At 38.2% G+C, this 14828-nt stretch overlaps 1 protein-coding gene across 4 annotated transcripts in view; it reads right to left on the bottom strand.

Moving 5' to 3' along the window:
• Positions 1–14828, bottom strand: part of vps41 (VPS41 subunit of HOPS complex) — a 138983-nt gene that overhangs the window by 88240 nt on the left and 35915 nt on the right. For all 4 annotated transcript variants that reach the window (XM_020533969.2, XM_020533970.2, XM_048595819.1 and 1 more), the window contains exon 5: positions 10188–10262. In XM_020533969.2, coding sequence (XP_020389558.1) covers positions 10188–10262 — 75 coding nt within the window. The remainder of the gene's footprint in view (positions 1–10187; positions 10263–14828) is intronic.

Genomic DNA, 14828 nt, shown 5'->3' with positions numbered 1-14828 from the left:
ACTTAGGTAAGAGAACTTTGAAGAAAAATGAGGAGGGATCATTGCACTCAGACTGTTACTTTAAACAGCAGACTCCATGTCCAGCAAGGAATAACAGCAGTGCACCTTACTTTGTGTAATCAAGCAGAACATAGATGGACATAAGAATACGTATTTACAGAAGACAGGGTGAACTTCATAAACCTGTTTTTTTTTTGGCGATATTAAAAAGTGGATAAGAAATGAAATATGACATTGCAGATAAAGACGGAACTTTTATTTATTTGGTTTCTTTCATGTCCTCAGGATATACTAAAATGCTTTACAATTAATTTACTACTTTTGAAATGTGGGGTCACTGTTGTAATGTTGGAAAGTAGATGTGTGATAAAGGTTCACATGAAGCTTTACATAAAAATAAAGACTTGTAGTTTTAAAGGGAATGTAGCCAAATAGAGAACAACAGAAACAAACAATAAGAGCAAATGGACAGTTACTATTTGCGATTATAGCAAGAACAGTCACTCCGTCCTTTGGCTCCTTCATTCTAGTTGGCACTTCATCAGCCTCTGTTGCTATGTTGCGGTTATGAGGCATACAATGCCAATAGAAAGCAGCTCCATTGGCACTGTGTACTTGGTCTGAGGATAGCTTTTCAGTGCTAAGTAACTGTGCAAATTCTTCAATAAACTTTGCAGTTGCTTCAGTATCTGTACTTCTTTTCTTCACTGTGCACATAGTATAGATGAATGTCTTGCCGGTTCTTAAACTTCTACAACCATCAGTGCAAATATTCATACTCTGGCTGCAATTTGAGGTCTCTTTCGAATAAATTTACCTGGGGAATTACCATCTCACCAGAAATGCAGCATTCTGACAAAGTCAAACCAATCCATCGGAACACTATCTAAATCACTATTATTTCCTTCCTTTAATGTTTTATGGACTACTACAACTTTCTTGCTTTCACTGTCAGTAAACAGTAAGTTCAAAGATTTTATTCTTTTCCTGCTTGAAGTCAAACACTTTGGATGACCCAACACTGTAAGCCTATTAGAGTGTCCAGAGAATCATAGAATCCCGACAGTATGGAAGCAGGCTATTTGGCCCATCAAGTCCACCCCTATCCTATACTGGTAACCCTACATTTTCCATGACTAATCCACCTAACCTACACATCCCTAGACAATTTAACTTAGCCAATCCACCTAACCTGTACATCTTCAGACTAAATTTCTTCTACATTTTTTGGTCTAATTTTTTCAATAATTTAAGCTTTTGTTATATTGATAATGACACATCTACACTTTATTGTTCTCTTTGATGTCACATCCAATTGTTAATTGCAGGGAACAGTGACAGGTATTCAGTGAAGGGAACTTGGATTGCTGCCAGCTCTTAAGTGGATGCAACTGCCTTTAAAATAGTTAAATAATGGAAACTCTGCATGCTGCATTTAAACTATATTTATGCCAGTTAAATTCCTGAGAAACTTTCATGTTCCACTGCAAAATACATCATCTTCAGAAACCGGAAGCACTGCAGGTGCTGGATCACAGAGCTTGCCAGATTAGGGCATTGTGTACTTCTCAATTAAAGTTACTACTGCAGTCTAGGCAAATGCCAAATAATTTGTGGGCAGTCAAGAATTTGATGGTTTTGATTGGGCAAGAGACTCTTTGTTCTTCTTCAAATTGTGCCATGGGATCTTTTATGTCTGCCTGAACAGACATAAAAGATGATGTCCATGCATTATGCTCTTTTCAACTGAACGGAAACAAGCTGAACAGATATTCTTGGCCTCAGTTTAATACATGATTGAATGACTGTTCCAAATTTGACAAGTTTTTATCACACTTGCCAATGATCTCCAAATTAGATTTTATGATTATAAGCTTGTAAGCTTAATTTGTCCAGAAATTTTGAATGCAGTAAATCTCTCTGCTCCTCGTCATCTGTTATTTTTGAGGTATCAGAAATATTTAGTCCAGATGTACAGATTTCTATGTTGTTACTGAAAAGAATCAACAGCAGAGAATGTAAGATAAATGCTTAAAAAACTGTTACAAACTATTCCCCATCTTATCTCAGGTAGCCCACTTCAATGCATGTTAAAACAGAGAAACAAGCCATCTGGCTGCAACATTGTAATTGTCTATCCTAATTTATCCTCCATCTTCAAGGAATTTTAAAATTCAGGCAAATAGTCACTTTGTAGTACAGACATGAAAACTACTGAAAAGAAAACGCTGTCAAAAATTTACGTCTTATACCATCAAAACATAATTTCAAGAATACAAAAGTTCAAAAGGAACAATGATTTAAACTGCACAAGAAACGGGTGCTGATCGGTTGGGAAGTGGACGCTGATTGGTAGAGGTGCTGCCATAGAGAATATACCAAGCTTGTTTCTGTTCAGTTGAAAAAAAGCATAATGCATGGACATCATCTTTCTTTTGGCACAGAATGGCACCTACACGTGAACATATGTGCTTTATTGAGGGATACTTCAAACCCGAATGACAATACAATGGCTCTTGAATGCCCAAAATGTATAGTTTCAACACCATGTGTCTTTTCTCAGCAACACTCAAAATCTAGACAGTTAACCTGCCATCAGTTCTATGAGTCATATGCTTCTGTAAAGCCTCTCAACTGAAATCATATACAATCCTATCAAAAGTCCAACTAAATTATATTATTCAAATGCATAACGCAAATGTGAGATTAGGGTGCTGGAGAGTTCTTCTGCCAGATGGATTGCGGTGGGCTACAGTGCTAAAGGCAGGATGCCATGGGGGCAGGTAGTAAGGAATTTGGGGTGGGGGGGGGGGGGTGGTGGTGGGTGTACTAAGATGCCGTGAGATAGGTTTCCAAGTGGGTGTGAAGAAGATGCAAGATTGGATGCTGAGGACAGATTGCTAGGGTGTAAGGCGGCAAGGGTGCCAAGTAAGGGTATTTAAGGGTGATATCTGATTTGGTGGGGGTGGGGGTGGGGGTGGGGGTGGGGCAGGGGCAGGGGAGAGTGAGTGTCGAGATCTAGCGGAGGGTGGGCCGGAGGCAGAGGCAGATCAGGTATGGAGCAGAGCGAAAATGGGTACCCAGTTAGTTCAGTGGGGGGGAGGGATGTCTGGAGTTGGGGGGTGTGTGGTGTTGCCAGGTCTGGAGCGAGGGAAATAGGTCACTAGGTCTGGGGGGTGAGGGGTGAGAAGGGTTGCCGAATCCTGAGTGTGAGAAGCTCGGCGGTGGTGTAAATGGTCTGGGGGCGGTGTATTTGGCGTATGTGAGTTTAGTACAGGACCAGTTGAATAGTTATTTAGGAGTTGGATTATTCATTTAATAGTCTGACTTTCCTGTGTAGCTATTTACTCTGAATTCTGATTTAAATGTGCACTTTGCAATGGTTCCAGGCATGTAGGAATCGCCCAATGGAATCTTCAATTTCCCAGCAATTCCTTAAGAGGCTGCTATGATGGGGATTCCAGAGTGTCCCCATTCGCAAATCCCATCTACACTAGGAATTACAACTATCTGGTCATTGGAAAATCCAGGCCCATATATTTAAAGGATCTCCAACAAATATTAACTCCAGTTTTATAAATTTTCTTTCTTATTTTCTTTAAGAGTTTGGGGTGTAGGTTATCTCGCCTGAATGTTCTGCAGGCAGTTATTTAGGTAGAGTGGCCTCGTGTTGATAGCACTGGATCAGTGAGCCAGAGGCCATGCGCTTAAATCTTAACTGTGATAACTCGCAAAATTGAATGCAATAAATCTGTTAATTTGTGAGCCAGAAGCAAAGAAAGGAATAGATTGTCAATAAAACCTAACTCATTCACTAGTATCCTTCAGGAAAGGGAACGTACCATTTCCACACTGGCCTGGCTGATAGGTCACTCCAAACCCATACTGTGTTATGACTGTTAGTGCCGCGGGCAACTAGAGAATGGGTAACACTGCTGACAGTGTTACTCACACTCCCAAAATGAACAAACCAATTCTTATGGCACATGCTTTACCTGCTTCCATACTTTTAAAATTCCTGTGTCAAAATGAAATGGATCCTGAACTATGTAGTTGTGTATTGTAACTACTGAAATGAAGAACTCATTCCCAAACTCTTCTTTTTAACTAGGAAAAAAAGTCTTCAACTTAATTATGCTTTGAAGTATTTTTGAAACTTGCGTGCAGATTGTTACATATTCTTAAGTATGTATACAATATCAAAAAATAATTTCATCCTTTAGATATTTGTAATCGCACACCTATAGACCAGATCTTCTGGCCCAGAGATACGGACACTACCAGTGCACCTCAAGAACACTAATTTCTTCCTTTAAACTAGGACCAACACTTTATTCCCCAGGACTACCCTCTTATTTTCCAATGACAAGGCAATTAAGAGACTTGTCACAACCAAAATCAAAGCAATCAACCTTAACTTATCAAATGCATGACAAACAGCTCTTGTACTGTGCTAATTGAGCACTTCATTTTGACTTACATCGCAATGCAAATTCCTGAGGCAGCTGCAGAGCACCTGCTCCAGGAAAATAAACAGTCAAACAAAATCTTCCGAAGATAGTAATCATTGAAAGGCCGCACATAATAACAAACAGCTTTTGCCACAAGTGAAGACATTGTCTCAGGTTCCAATAATTAAAAAAAACACTAATTATACCATGCATACACCAACAGAAATCTGCTACAACTCATTCACTTCCTCCTCTTAGGTAATTCACACAAAATGCAGCAAGACAACATAATTTTTTTTTTAAGAAAATGACACAGCATTTTCTGAGAACATGCAAGGTCTACATCTATGCAGGTATGGTAATACAAGCATTCTACAGAATTCTGACACAACTGACTTACAGCATCAATAGCTGTCAGAGGCTGGAAGAGGGTGGGGAGTGGGTGTTGGTGGGGGTGAGGTGGTGGTAATAAATCGGTTTATGTATGACATGAAGATTAGCCAGACAGTTGAGAGAGAGAAAGAAGGTATTAGGTCACAGGAGGTTTTAGCTGGATTGGTCAAATAGGCAGATCAGTGACAGATTGAATTTAACCCTGATAAGTGTGAGGTGATGCACTTTGGAAGAAGTAACAGGACAAGGGAGTACTTGATGAATGGCAGGACATTTGGAAGCTCAGAGGAACAAAAGGATCTTGGGGTTCTTGTCCACAGATTGCTGAAGGCATCAGGACAGGTTAATAGGATGGTTACGAAGGCACATGGAACACTTGCCTTTATCGGACTAGATTATAAGAACAGGGAGGTTAAAATTATGAGAGGCATTGATTGGATGGATTAAGTAGAATTTTTTTCCCAAGGTGGAAATGTCCAATACTTGGGGACACAGTTTTAAGGTAAGAGGGCAAAAGTTTAAAGGAGATGTTGAAGCAGTTTTCTTTTTTACACAGAAGGTGGTAGGTGCTTGTAAAGCACTGCCAGGGTAGGTGATAGAAGCACATAGGTGGTAGAAGCACATGTGATCGCAATGTGATCGCAATGTTTAAGAGGCATTTACAAACACACATGAACAGGTAGGGAATAGAGGGAGATGGATCACATGCATGTAGATGAGATTAATTTAGGATTGCAACATGGTTGGTACAGATAGGGTCAAAGGGCCTGTTCCTGTGCTGTACTGTTCTATGTTCTGTGTTATGTTGAAGCTGTGCAGTACTTTGGTTAGGCCACAACTGGAATACCGTGTGCTGTTCTGGTCACTGCTGTACAGGAAGAATGCAATTGCTCTGAAGGGGTTGCAGAGGAGATTCAACAGCATGTTGCCTGGGATGGAATATCTTAGCTATGAAGGGAGGCTGGATAAGCTTGAGTTATTTTCTTTGGAGCAGAGAAGGTTGAGGGGGGACCTGATAGAGATGTATAAGATTATGAGGGGCACAGACAGGGTGGATACAGAGCAGCTGTTCCCTTAGTTAAAGGGTATAATTTTAAGGGCAAAGGCAGAAGGTTTAGAGGGGACATGAGGATAGATGTTTTTCTGCCAGAGTGCAGTAGGAGTCTGGAATGGGAAGGTAGTTGAGGTGGGCAAACTCACAACAATTAAAAAGTATTTGAATAAGCACTTAAAATGTCATTACATTCAAGGCAATGACCTAGTGTTGGAAAGTGGGACCAGTGTAAATTTATTGTACTTTTGGCAGTACAGACTCGATGAGGTGAAGGGCCTCTTTTGTATTGTATGATTCTATAATTCTATGATTCTAATGTTGTGGTAAAAAGGTTCATTAATAATCTTATTGTAAAGAAACCTTGAGGAAGGTGTGACCATAATATTATAGAAATTTAAATTAAGTTTGAAAGTGATGTACTTCAATCAGAAATTAGGGTTTTAAAACATAAGACATCATAAACCATAAAGGTACGAGGGACAAATTGGCTACTGTGGACAGGAAACTGTATTAAAAGGTATGATGATAGCCAGGTAAGGCCAGCATTTAACAAGTTAATACACAGTTTGCAATAAAAATAAATCCTTTAAATGCACAACCAAGGAATGTGTCCCAACCATGGTTAACAAAAGAAATCAAGAACTCTATTAGATTAAAGGAAAAGGCACTTAAAGTTGCCAAAAAAATGGTCAGCCTCAGGACTGGGAGCATTTTAGCATTTTGCAAAGGAAGACTTAGGAAAAAAAAGAAATTGATTATCAGAGCAAAGCAATAAGAAACATTAAAACAGATGGTAAAAACTTTTAAAAGTATATAGAAAACGAACAGATTAGTAAAAACAAACGTGGGTCTGAAGTGGAATTAGTAGAATTTAAAATAAGGAATAATTAAGTGGCAGAAAAATTAAACAGATACTTGTCATCAGTTGTTGAGGAAAACACAAAATTTCCCAGGAGTAATGGAGAATCAAGGAACGAGTGCAAACAGGATCAGCGAGCTATTAATAATATTTTGAAAACAAACCAGAAAAATTAATCTGACACAATAGATAAATCCCCTCGGCCTCAGGACTACATTCCACAGTATTGGAACAGGTGGCTACAGAAATACTAGATCCATTGTTGATCATCTGTGAAAATTCTATAGACCCAAAATGGCTACCAATAGCAGAACGTGGTAAATGTAACTCCTCTTTTTATGAAAGGAGGAGGGAAAGGAACAGCTACAGATCTGACAGTCTATCATCAGTGGGGGAAAAGGCTAGAATCTATAATAAAGGATATGATAAAAGGATACAGTAGAAATAGTAGGATAGCGCAGTCAGTACGGAATTATGAAAGGGTATTGAGTTTAGCAAATCTGTTGGGAGCTTTTTTAACAATATAAATAACAGAAAAGGTAAGGGGGCATTGATGGATGTGGTATATTTAGAGTTTTAAAAAGGGATAAGTTCCTACAGAAGAGGATCAAAGCCACATAAAAGATTACTGACTAACAGCTCATAATGTTGGGGGCAATACATTAGCATGGATAGATGATCAGCAAATTAATAGAAACAAATTAAGGGTAAATGGATCAGTTTCAGGTTCACAAATTGACTAGTGAGTGTCATAAGCATTAGTGCTGGGTTCTCCACGATTTGTGAACAATATTAAATGACCCGAATGAAGGGATTGACTATATTGTGGCCAAACTTGATGATTCTGTAAAGATTAGTAGTATAGGTGGTTGAGAGATAGATCCAAAAAGTGAACAAGGGGATAGAAGGGGGGAAAGTTGACAATGGAGCATGAAATGGGAAAATGTAACATTGCCCATTTTGGCATGAACAATAGAAAAACAGATCACTTTGGGAACTCACAAAATTCTGCAATACGAAGGCATCATGAATCACAAAAATTAGCAAGTAATTAGGAAGCAAAATGGAATCTTGGCATTTATTGCAACGGGGCTGGATTATCGAAGCAGTAAACTTTTGCTACCAGTATACATGACATTGGCCTGTACAGTTTCAGGCTTCTTATTTTAGGAAGGATTTACTTGTAGGAGAAACAGCTCAGGGAAGGTTCAACAGGTTGACTCCTGGAATGAAGAAGTCGGCTGATTTTTCCTTATGATCTTAAAACACCATGAGAGCAGGATATCAGAATGCTAAGTCACGAATATCACCACAGAATCTCAGTTTAAATGAATAACAAACTTGTCATTACCACTTCAAAAGAGTTTTAAACCCAATTAAGAACACGTTTGCTCATAAAGTTTTAACTAAAAGGTGTACTTAAGTGAGGGACAGTTACCTTGTTGGAGGTACCTGCCTGTTAGATGGAGAACTGCTCAGGTGGGCTTGAAAGAACAAAGTATTGCTTGAACAACAGCTGAATGTTTTCCTGGTGCCATGAATGAATGAATGAATGAAGAATGATGATTTATTGTCACTTGTACTGTACAATGAATAACACAGTAAAATACAGTGAAAGCTTCAACTGTCGCCAAAATCTGGCACCATTTTGAACAATTTAAGAATATAAAGAATAAAAAGATACAGCTGAAAGAGAGTCTATCTTCATTCCACTGTCTCCGCCACGAGCTCTGACCCTGAGCCGGCTCTGAATTACCATCTATCATAATGCTACAAAAATCAGGTTCATTTCATTGGCTGGTTATGGGACCTTGGGATAAGAAGTGAGATGCCAAAATTTCCTAAAGAACACTGGTCGCAATTCCATAGCAACTAAATTACAGTGAGACTTACTGGAATCTCCTCTAAATGGGAACTCTTGTCTTCTAAATGTTAATTTGATTTACATTTACTCATGAGATATGAGTAACACTGGTAAAAACTGCATTTATTGCCAAGTTTTTTTATTCACCTTGAAAAGCATTTAGCACAGGAATGTAACTGAATGCCTAGAAGAGGCGATTAGATTGCTTCTTGTTGCAGGTGATCATTATTTTGCGCTCATGTGATGCAGAGCCACTTGCTGCTTCTCAGTTCCAGCCTGAAAGTATCCTGATCAAGCTACAAGCAGGCATAGATAACTTAATTATCTGAAGATTTATGAATGGAAATGAACACTGCACAATCATCAGTGCATCCAACCACTTCTGCCCTTATGAACATAGGGGTTATGGCATGATAAATTTTTGCAAAAAAAAAAAAAGAAAACCTAATCTGACTCCAATGGAACATAAATAGCATCAGAGGAGCTGGAAAGTTGATGTTTTGGGTCGGGACCCTTCTTCAGAAATGGGTAGACTGCTGAATCTGCTGCACCCGATGTGGTCTCCTCTGCATTGCTGAGACCAAGCGGAGACTCAGAGACCATTTTGTAGAGCATCTATGCTTTTACACAACAAACAAGAACACCTTCCCGTCGCAAACCATTTTAACTCCCCCTCCCCTCTCTGGGTGACAGAAAATAGGGTCTAGGCCCGAAACGTCAGCCTTCCTGCTCCTCTGATGCTGCTTGGCCTGCTGTGTTCATCCAGCTGTACACTTTGTTATCTCAGATTCTCCAGCATCTGCAGTCCCTACTATCTCTATCTATTTGACATGCTGTTTATTCATAAATTTTCATGTAGATGCATAACCTTACTGCTCAAGTAACATGTTGGTCAAAAGAAGTTCTGGTGATGTGTCTGCTGGATTATCTCATTTTAAATTCACCCTGTTTGTCCCTCATTAACTTACTACAATACAAGTACATCAGCACAAATATATTACCTTATCCACTATTCATTCTTAAGCTGCAAATAGTCTGAAATTTGAATATATAAATAAATGCTTGCTTTAAAAGTGGCAGACAACAAAAGTTCTGTATTTTCAAATGAAAGTACTTGTATGAAAACTTTACAGTTTGTTGCACCTTAAATTATGCATTTTTGCATCACTATGCTGCATCTTACAGTTGTTACTGAGAACAATTCTTGAGCTTTGATTTAAAATGCTGCGTTAGAAATATCCTGGCACCACAGGTTGAAAGTTAAGTTTCCGATGAAACTTCACTCAGTTAGAGGTTGTTTAAAAATAATAAATTTTTCCCAAATGCTCCATGGCTCAATTGTGTATCAAGCCTGTTGATCATTATTTTCCTGAACTCACACGCACATAGAGTGGAGAACACACAAGGAAATGAAACATCCTTTTTTTAAAATTTATTGATGAGTTTGCACTTGTAGTGAGTAGTACTAGAAAACAGGAAGGAAAGAACAAAAATGCATAAACAGCAAGTGAGAAATATGGAAGATGTAAAACAAAACCGAGGAACGTAGGGTATTACAACACCTACCTTGCCATCTTCTGAACAAATCCCAATATGTTCTCCACTTTCATCCAAGCTAACTTGATTCACCTTCACAGAGCTCTGAAATACAGTAATTTAAGCAAAACAAGATATTGATCATCACAAAACAACATAGGTGTAGTTTTGATAGTCAATTGCCCTGGGCACTCATAATAAAAGCAGATGAAGAAAGAAAATATCAGCTAAATAGAATGTTTTCCAAACAGTAATAAAAATAAAACATTTGCATCTTGAAGCGCAAGTTAAACAGTACTCACAAACAATATTAGACATTCTACACTCTCGGAATAGTTAATCATACGCATGATTAAGTAACATGGACAAACTTCAAGTCCTGTCAAAGCATTTTGAGAACCAGAATTTCTCTATTTTTCTGAAAATAGAATGCTGATACCAACAGATTGTGAAACTGCTCAGCTTGATGTTCAACTGGTTCACTCATGTCCTTAAGTGAGACAAACCTGACATTCTTACATAATCTGGTTGATGTAACTCTAATCTCACCCAAAACTAAATGATTCATAACTGTCCTCACAAATGGCCTGGTAAACCATTCAGTGGTATCAAGTCATTGGATATTAGGATGGACAATAGTTTATTATCCTAATCATGTCCACATCCAGAGGATAAGCAAAACATCAAAAAAGTCTTGATATAAACATCTGCTTATTTGGCAAATAATAAAATAAATTGATCGCATGTGCAATTAAGTATCGGGTTTATTTCCAGTAGAAGATTTCAAGATCACGTCCTGAAAACATCTTGAACACAAATATTTTTGCAATTTCTAGTAGATATGCCTAAAAAGATAAATTCGTTTATTAAGTGTGTGATAGACTTAGGCTAGGAAAATTTAATCCGTAATGATTTAATGAACTGCAGCTTGATATCATGAGGAAGAAGACAGACTTTTTTTTAAAAATATAAGTGAGACTGTGAAATGCATTTAGTCATTGGAAAAATCATGTCAAGATGAAAGAATAGATTAGCTTAAGTTCATCAGAGTGAGAACAAGTTAGGAAGATTCTGCAGAAAGTAGTGAGTGTGGTTGAGTATAAGGTTGGTGGGAGGTAGGTACAGTAGCAGAGATACAGTGAAGGTGAGGTATCAGAGAGAAGTTGATGGCACTTATGCTGGCATTGTTGTGCATTCCTGCAGATGGCTGAAACTACACTAACCCAGGTAGCAACCTAGGGATCAGAATGGCATGGCCTGGTGTCATGGCTTCCACTACTGTTCCTTTGGGGAACCGGATATCCTGAATGTGTACCACAGGTCCAGCAAGATTTCCAGGATCCTGCCCACAAAGAGGGGCAGCAAATTCCCCTTGCTTGCTACATCAAATTTCAGGAACCATGCAGGGCAGCTCCAGATCGACAGTATCGGAGAAGAGAAATCAAAGGTAACATTTCGGGTCAGAAATGAGGAAGGGTCACTGGATCCGAAACGTTAACTCTGATTTCTCTTCACGGATGCTGCCAGACGTGCTGAGCTTTTCCAGCAACTTCTGTTTTTGTTTCTGATTTACAGCATCCACAGTTCTTTTGGTTTTTATCCAGATTGACATTATTTGGCCAGAAGCACAACAGGCTTTTAAAGACGGCTTGTGCAACAGGGATGCCGGGATATCCAGTAAGTGGGGAGTTGAACCAGGAAGATTTGTGCATGGTAAAATGGGGCTAGAATCATTCATGAACAGGTAGTTAAATGAGGCAAGTTTGGTGAGGTACATTGAGAAAATGCATTTAGCTTTGCATTGAATAATCCTACAAAAACAAAACCTGAACCAATTTGCACTTAGCCAAAATACCTAAGACTTAGCCCTTTGTCCTTTTTGCCCCCAAATTTCAGTCCAACATAATTCGCATATCGCCAAATGCAAAATCTGGCTTTAGGGCAACAAAACTGAGCTGCTTTTCAAGACATTTTTTTTTAAATGCTTCCTTTGCTACGTTAGAAGTGTTCATTTGGTATTGGTGCATTTTGGTGAACATAACTGAAAATTATTTTCACAATAATTAATCACAATGACACTTTAGAATACCAGGTTTTAATTTACTGAAAAATGGCTAAACGTATACAAACTATTTTTCACTCATATTGGGGTAGTCAATTTCTTTGTGCTTTTTGTTTTAAGAGTACATTTCTGTGAGGATCTTCACTCAAAACAGCCAGTTTATACTTTAAGAGCATTTACACAGTCCAGAAAATGAGCAAAATTAGAGAAACTCTGACGGTAGTTAATTCAGCCTAGGCAAGCAACCAGCTTTGTGTGCATGACCAGCTTTTTTTAAAATTACATTAGTGCAAAAGTCTACTTGATTTCTGCTGAATGCAGTTTGTCCTTCCACAATCTTATGAGCCAGTTATACCAATTCTCCTGCAAATTGTACAATGAAAACCAGAACAACAGAGCAGAAATTCTAAATTCTGAATAAAAATAAAAATGAACTCAATTTTATTGTAAATTGAGATAAAAGTAGAAAAGATGCAAAAAAATTTGGGGTCAGTTCAATATAATTCATAATCAAACTGGGTACAAACACACTGTCTAAGCTTATATGTGAAGAATGGTCATTATGATGCAATCCAAAGGACTGTTATGACCTCTGTCTCAGGAGTAAGCTGCATAGACCCATTGAAATTGCAAGATGGAAATAAATTGTTCAGCCCAATCAGTCTATGGTGATTTTTATCCTGTACATGAGCAGTAATACTAATCCCATGCTCCCTTCTCCTTTTATCACATCTTGTCTGCAATCACCTTTCTAAGAAATTCTTGAATGCTGACACGGTTTCTGCTACAATCAATACACAGCCTCAAAACGCGATGTAAAAGAAATCTGTCCTGCTTTTCCCTTAAACCTCATTTATTTATTCTACTTCTCCTCATCCTTCAGTCACTAGAAGCAGTTTGTTTCTATCTATTCTGTTCCATCAATTCAATTACTTTACTTTATTCTGTTTTACTAAAAGCAATGAATTAACCCATAAAGGACAGGATAAAAGAGAGAAGGGGATAACATTATAATGTTTTCACAACAGACAGTATTATGTAACATGAAGGAACAGGATGTCATCACATGGTTCACTTCAAAAACTACAGTTCAAAAGATATACCTGATGAAAAACAAAGTCCAACACAAATTGATTTCAGAATTCAATTCTGCGGAGTGGAGGAACAGTAACACAGCTGGAAATTTGCTAAGATAGGTTTTGAATTCAATTTCTGGATTGCTAGCTCAGAACCATATGCCAGTGGTTCCAACATAAGACAATATGCACACTGCATGTACCATGCTGCCAATGTAATTACGGTCTCAATCCACAACTGTGTATATTATTTTGAAGAATGTTCTCATGGGCTTACAAATTCAGAGCCAATGTAGGACATTTGGCCACTTAAGCCTGCTTTGCTTTCTAATAAAATCTTAGCTAATTTGTGAATGTTTCAAATCCCCACCTACAGACACGTCCTCCCCTGTGACAACATTCCATCCTGCCTATCAGAAAACAATTAATTATTCCTGCACCGTTTTCTGTTAGCTAGACAATTCTGCATCTATAACAATGTTGCCACCCAACAACATAAGCTTTTATTTTTGCAATAACCTTTCATTTGATATTTTAATCGAATACTTTCTGGAAATCTTGGTAAAGTATATTGAGCAGCTTTTCTTTATCCACAGCAAAGTTCTTTTTCAAAGACCTTCAATAAATTTGGCAAACATGATTTCTCTTTCACAAAACCATGTTGACTCTGCCCTGATTCTCTTGAGCTTTTCTAAGTACCCTGACATGATGTCTTCAATAATAGCTTTTAACATCTGCCTCATTACATATATAAAACTCCCTTGTAGTTTCCTGCTTTCTGTCTGCCTCCCCTTTTTGACATTAGCTAACTTCCAACCTACCTGAACCATCTCCAAAACAACAGAATTTTAAAAATTAAACAAACTCGCTCATTAAGTATGTCTTTTAAGACTCAAGAATGAAATCCATCAGGACTCGGGTACTTGTCAGCCCATAACTCCAACAATTTGCTCAGTACCACTTTCCTGGTGATTTGTAACTTTCTCAAATACCTCATTTCCTGGTTTCAAGCTATTTCTGGAATATTACTTATTGTGCTCACTATAGAGGCATACAAGATACCTGTTCAGTTCATCTGTCATCTCTTTATTTATCATTATTTATTTTTCAGACTCTAATTCTATAGGAATAATGTTTACTTTGTTAATTACTTTCTTTATTATGTACAGAAACTATTAACATCTTTTTTGTGTCTAGTTAGCATTCTCCTGTACTATAATTTTTCCCTCTTTACTAATCCTTTAGTCATTCTTTACTGCTTTTCGTATGCTGCCTGAAATAACTGCAGAGAAGCCAGTATCCCATCACCAAGTCACCCTTTATTTACATGCGCACATTACATGGATTCTGATCACCTAGTTCACAGCCAGTCCCTACAGTGAGGAGACTCTCCGAGGCTCCTGTTTATATCTGTCAGCCAGGACTCCCTGATTGGCCCAGGTTAACAGCCCCAATCAGGTATCTCATACTCAACGAGATCCATCTCATTCCAATCACTACAATGCCCAGTCTTCTGACATTCCATCCATCTTT

Source organism: Rhincodon typus, chromosome 4 (assembly GCF_021869965.1).
Source record: "Rhincodon typus isolate 14 chromosome 4, sRhiTyp1.1, whole genome shotgun sequence".
Lineage (NCBI taxonomy): Eukaryota > Metazoa > Chordata > Chondrichthyes > Orectolobiformes > Rhincodontidae > Rhincodon > Rhincodon typus.
This window is presented reverse-complemented; position numbering and strand designations above follow the sequence as displayed.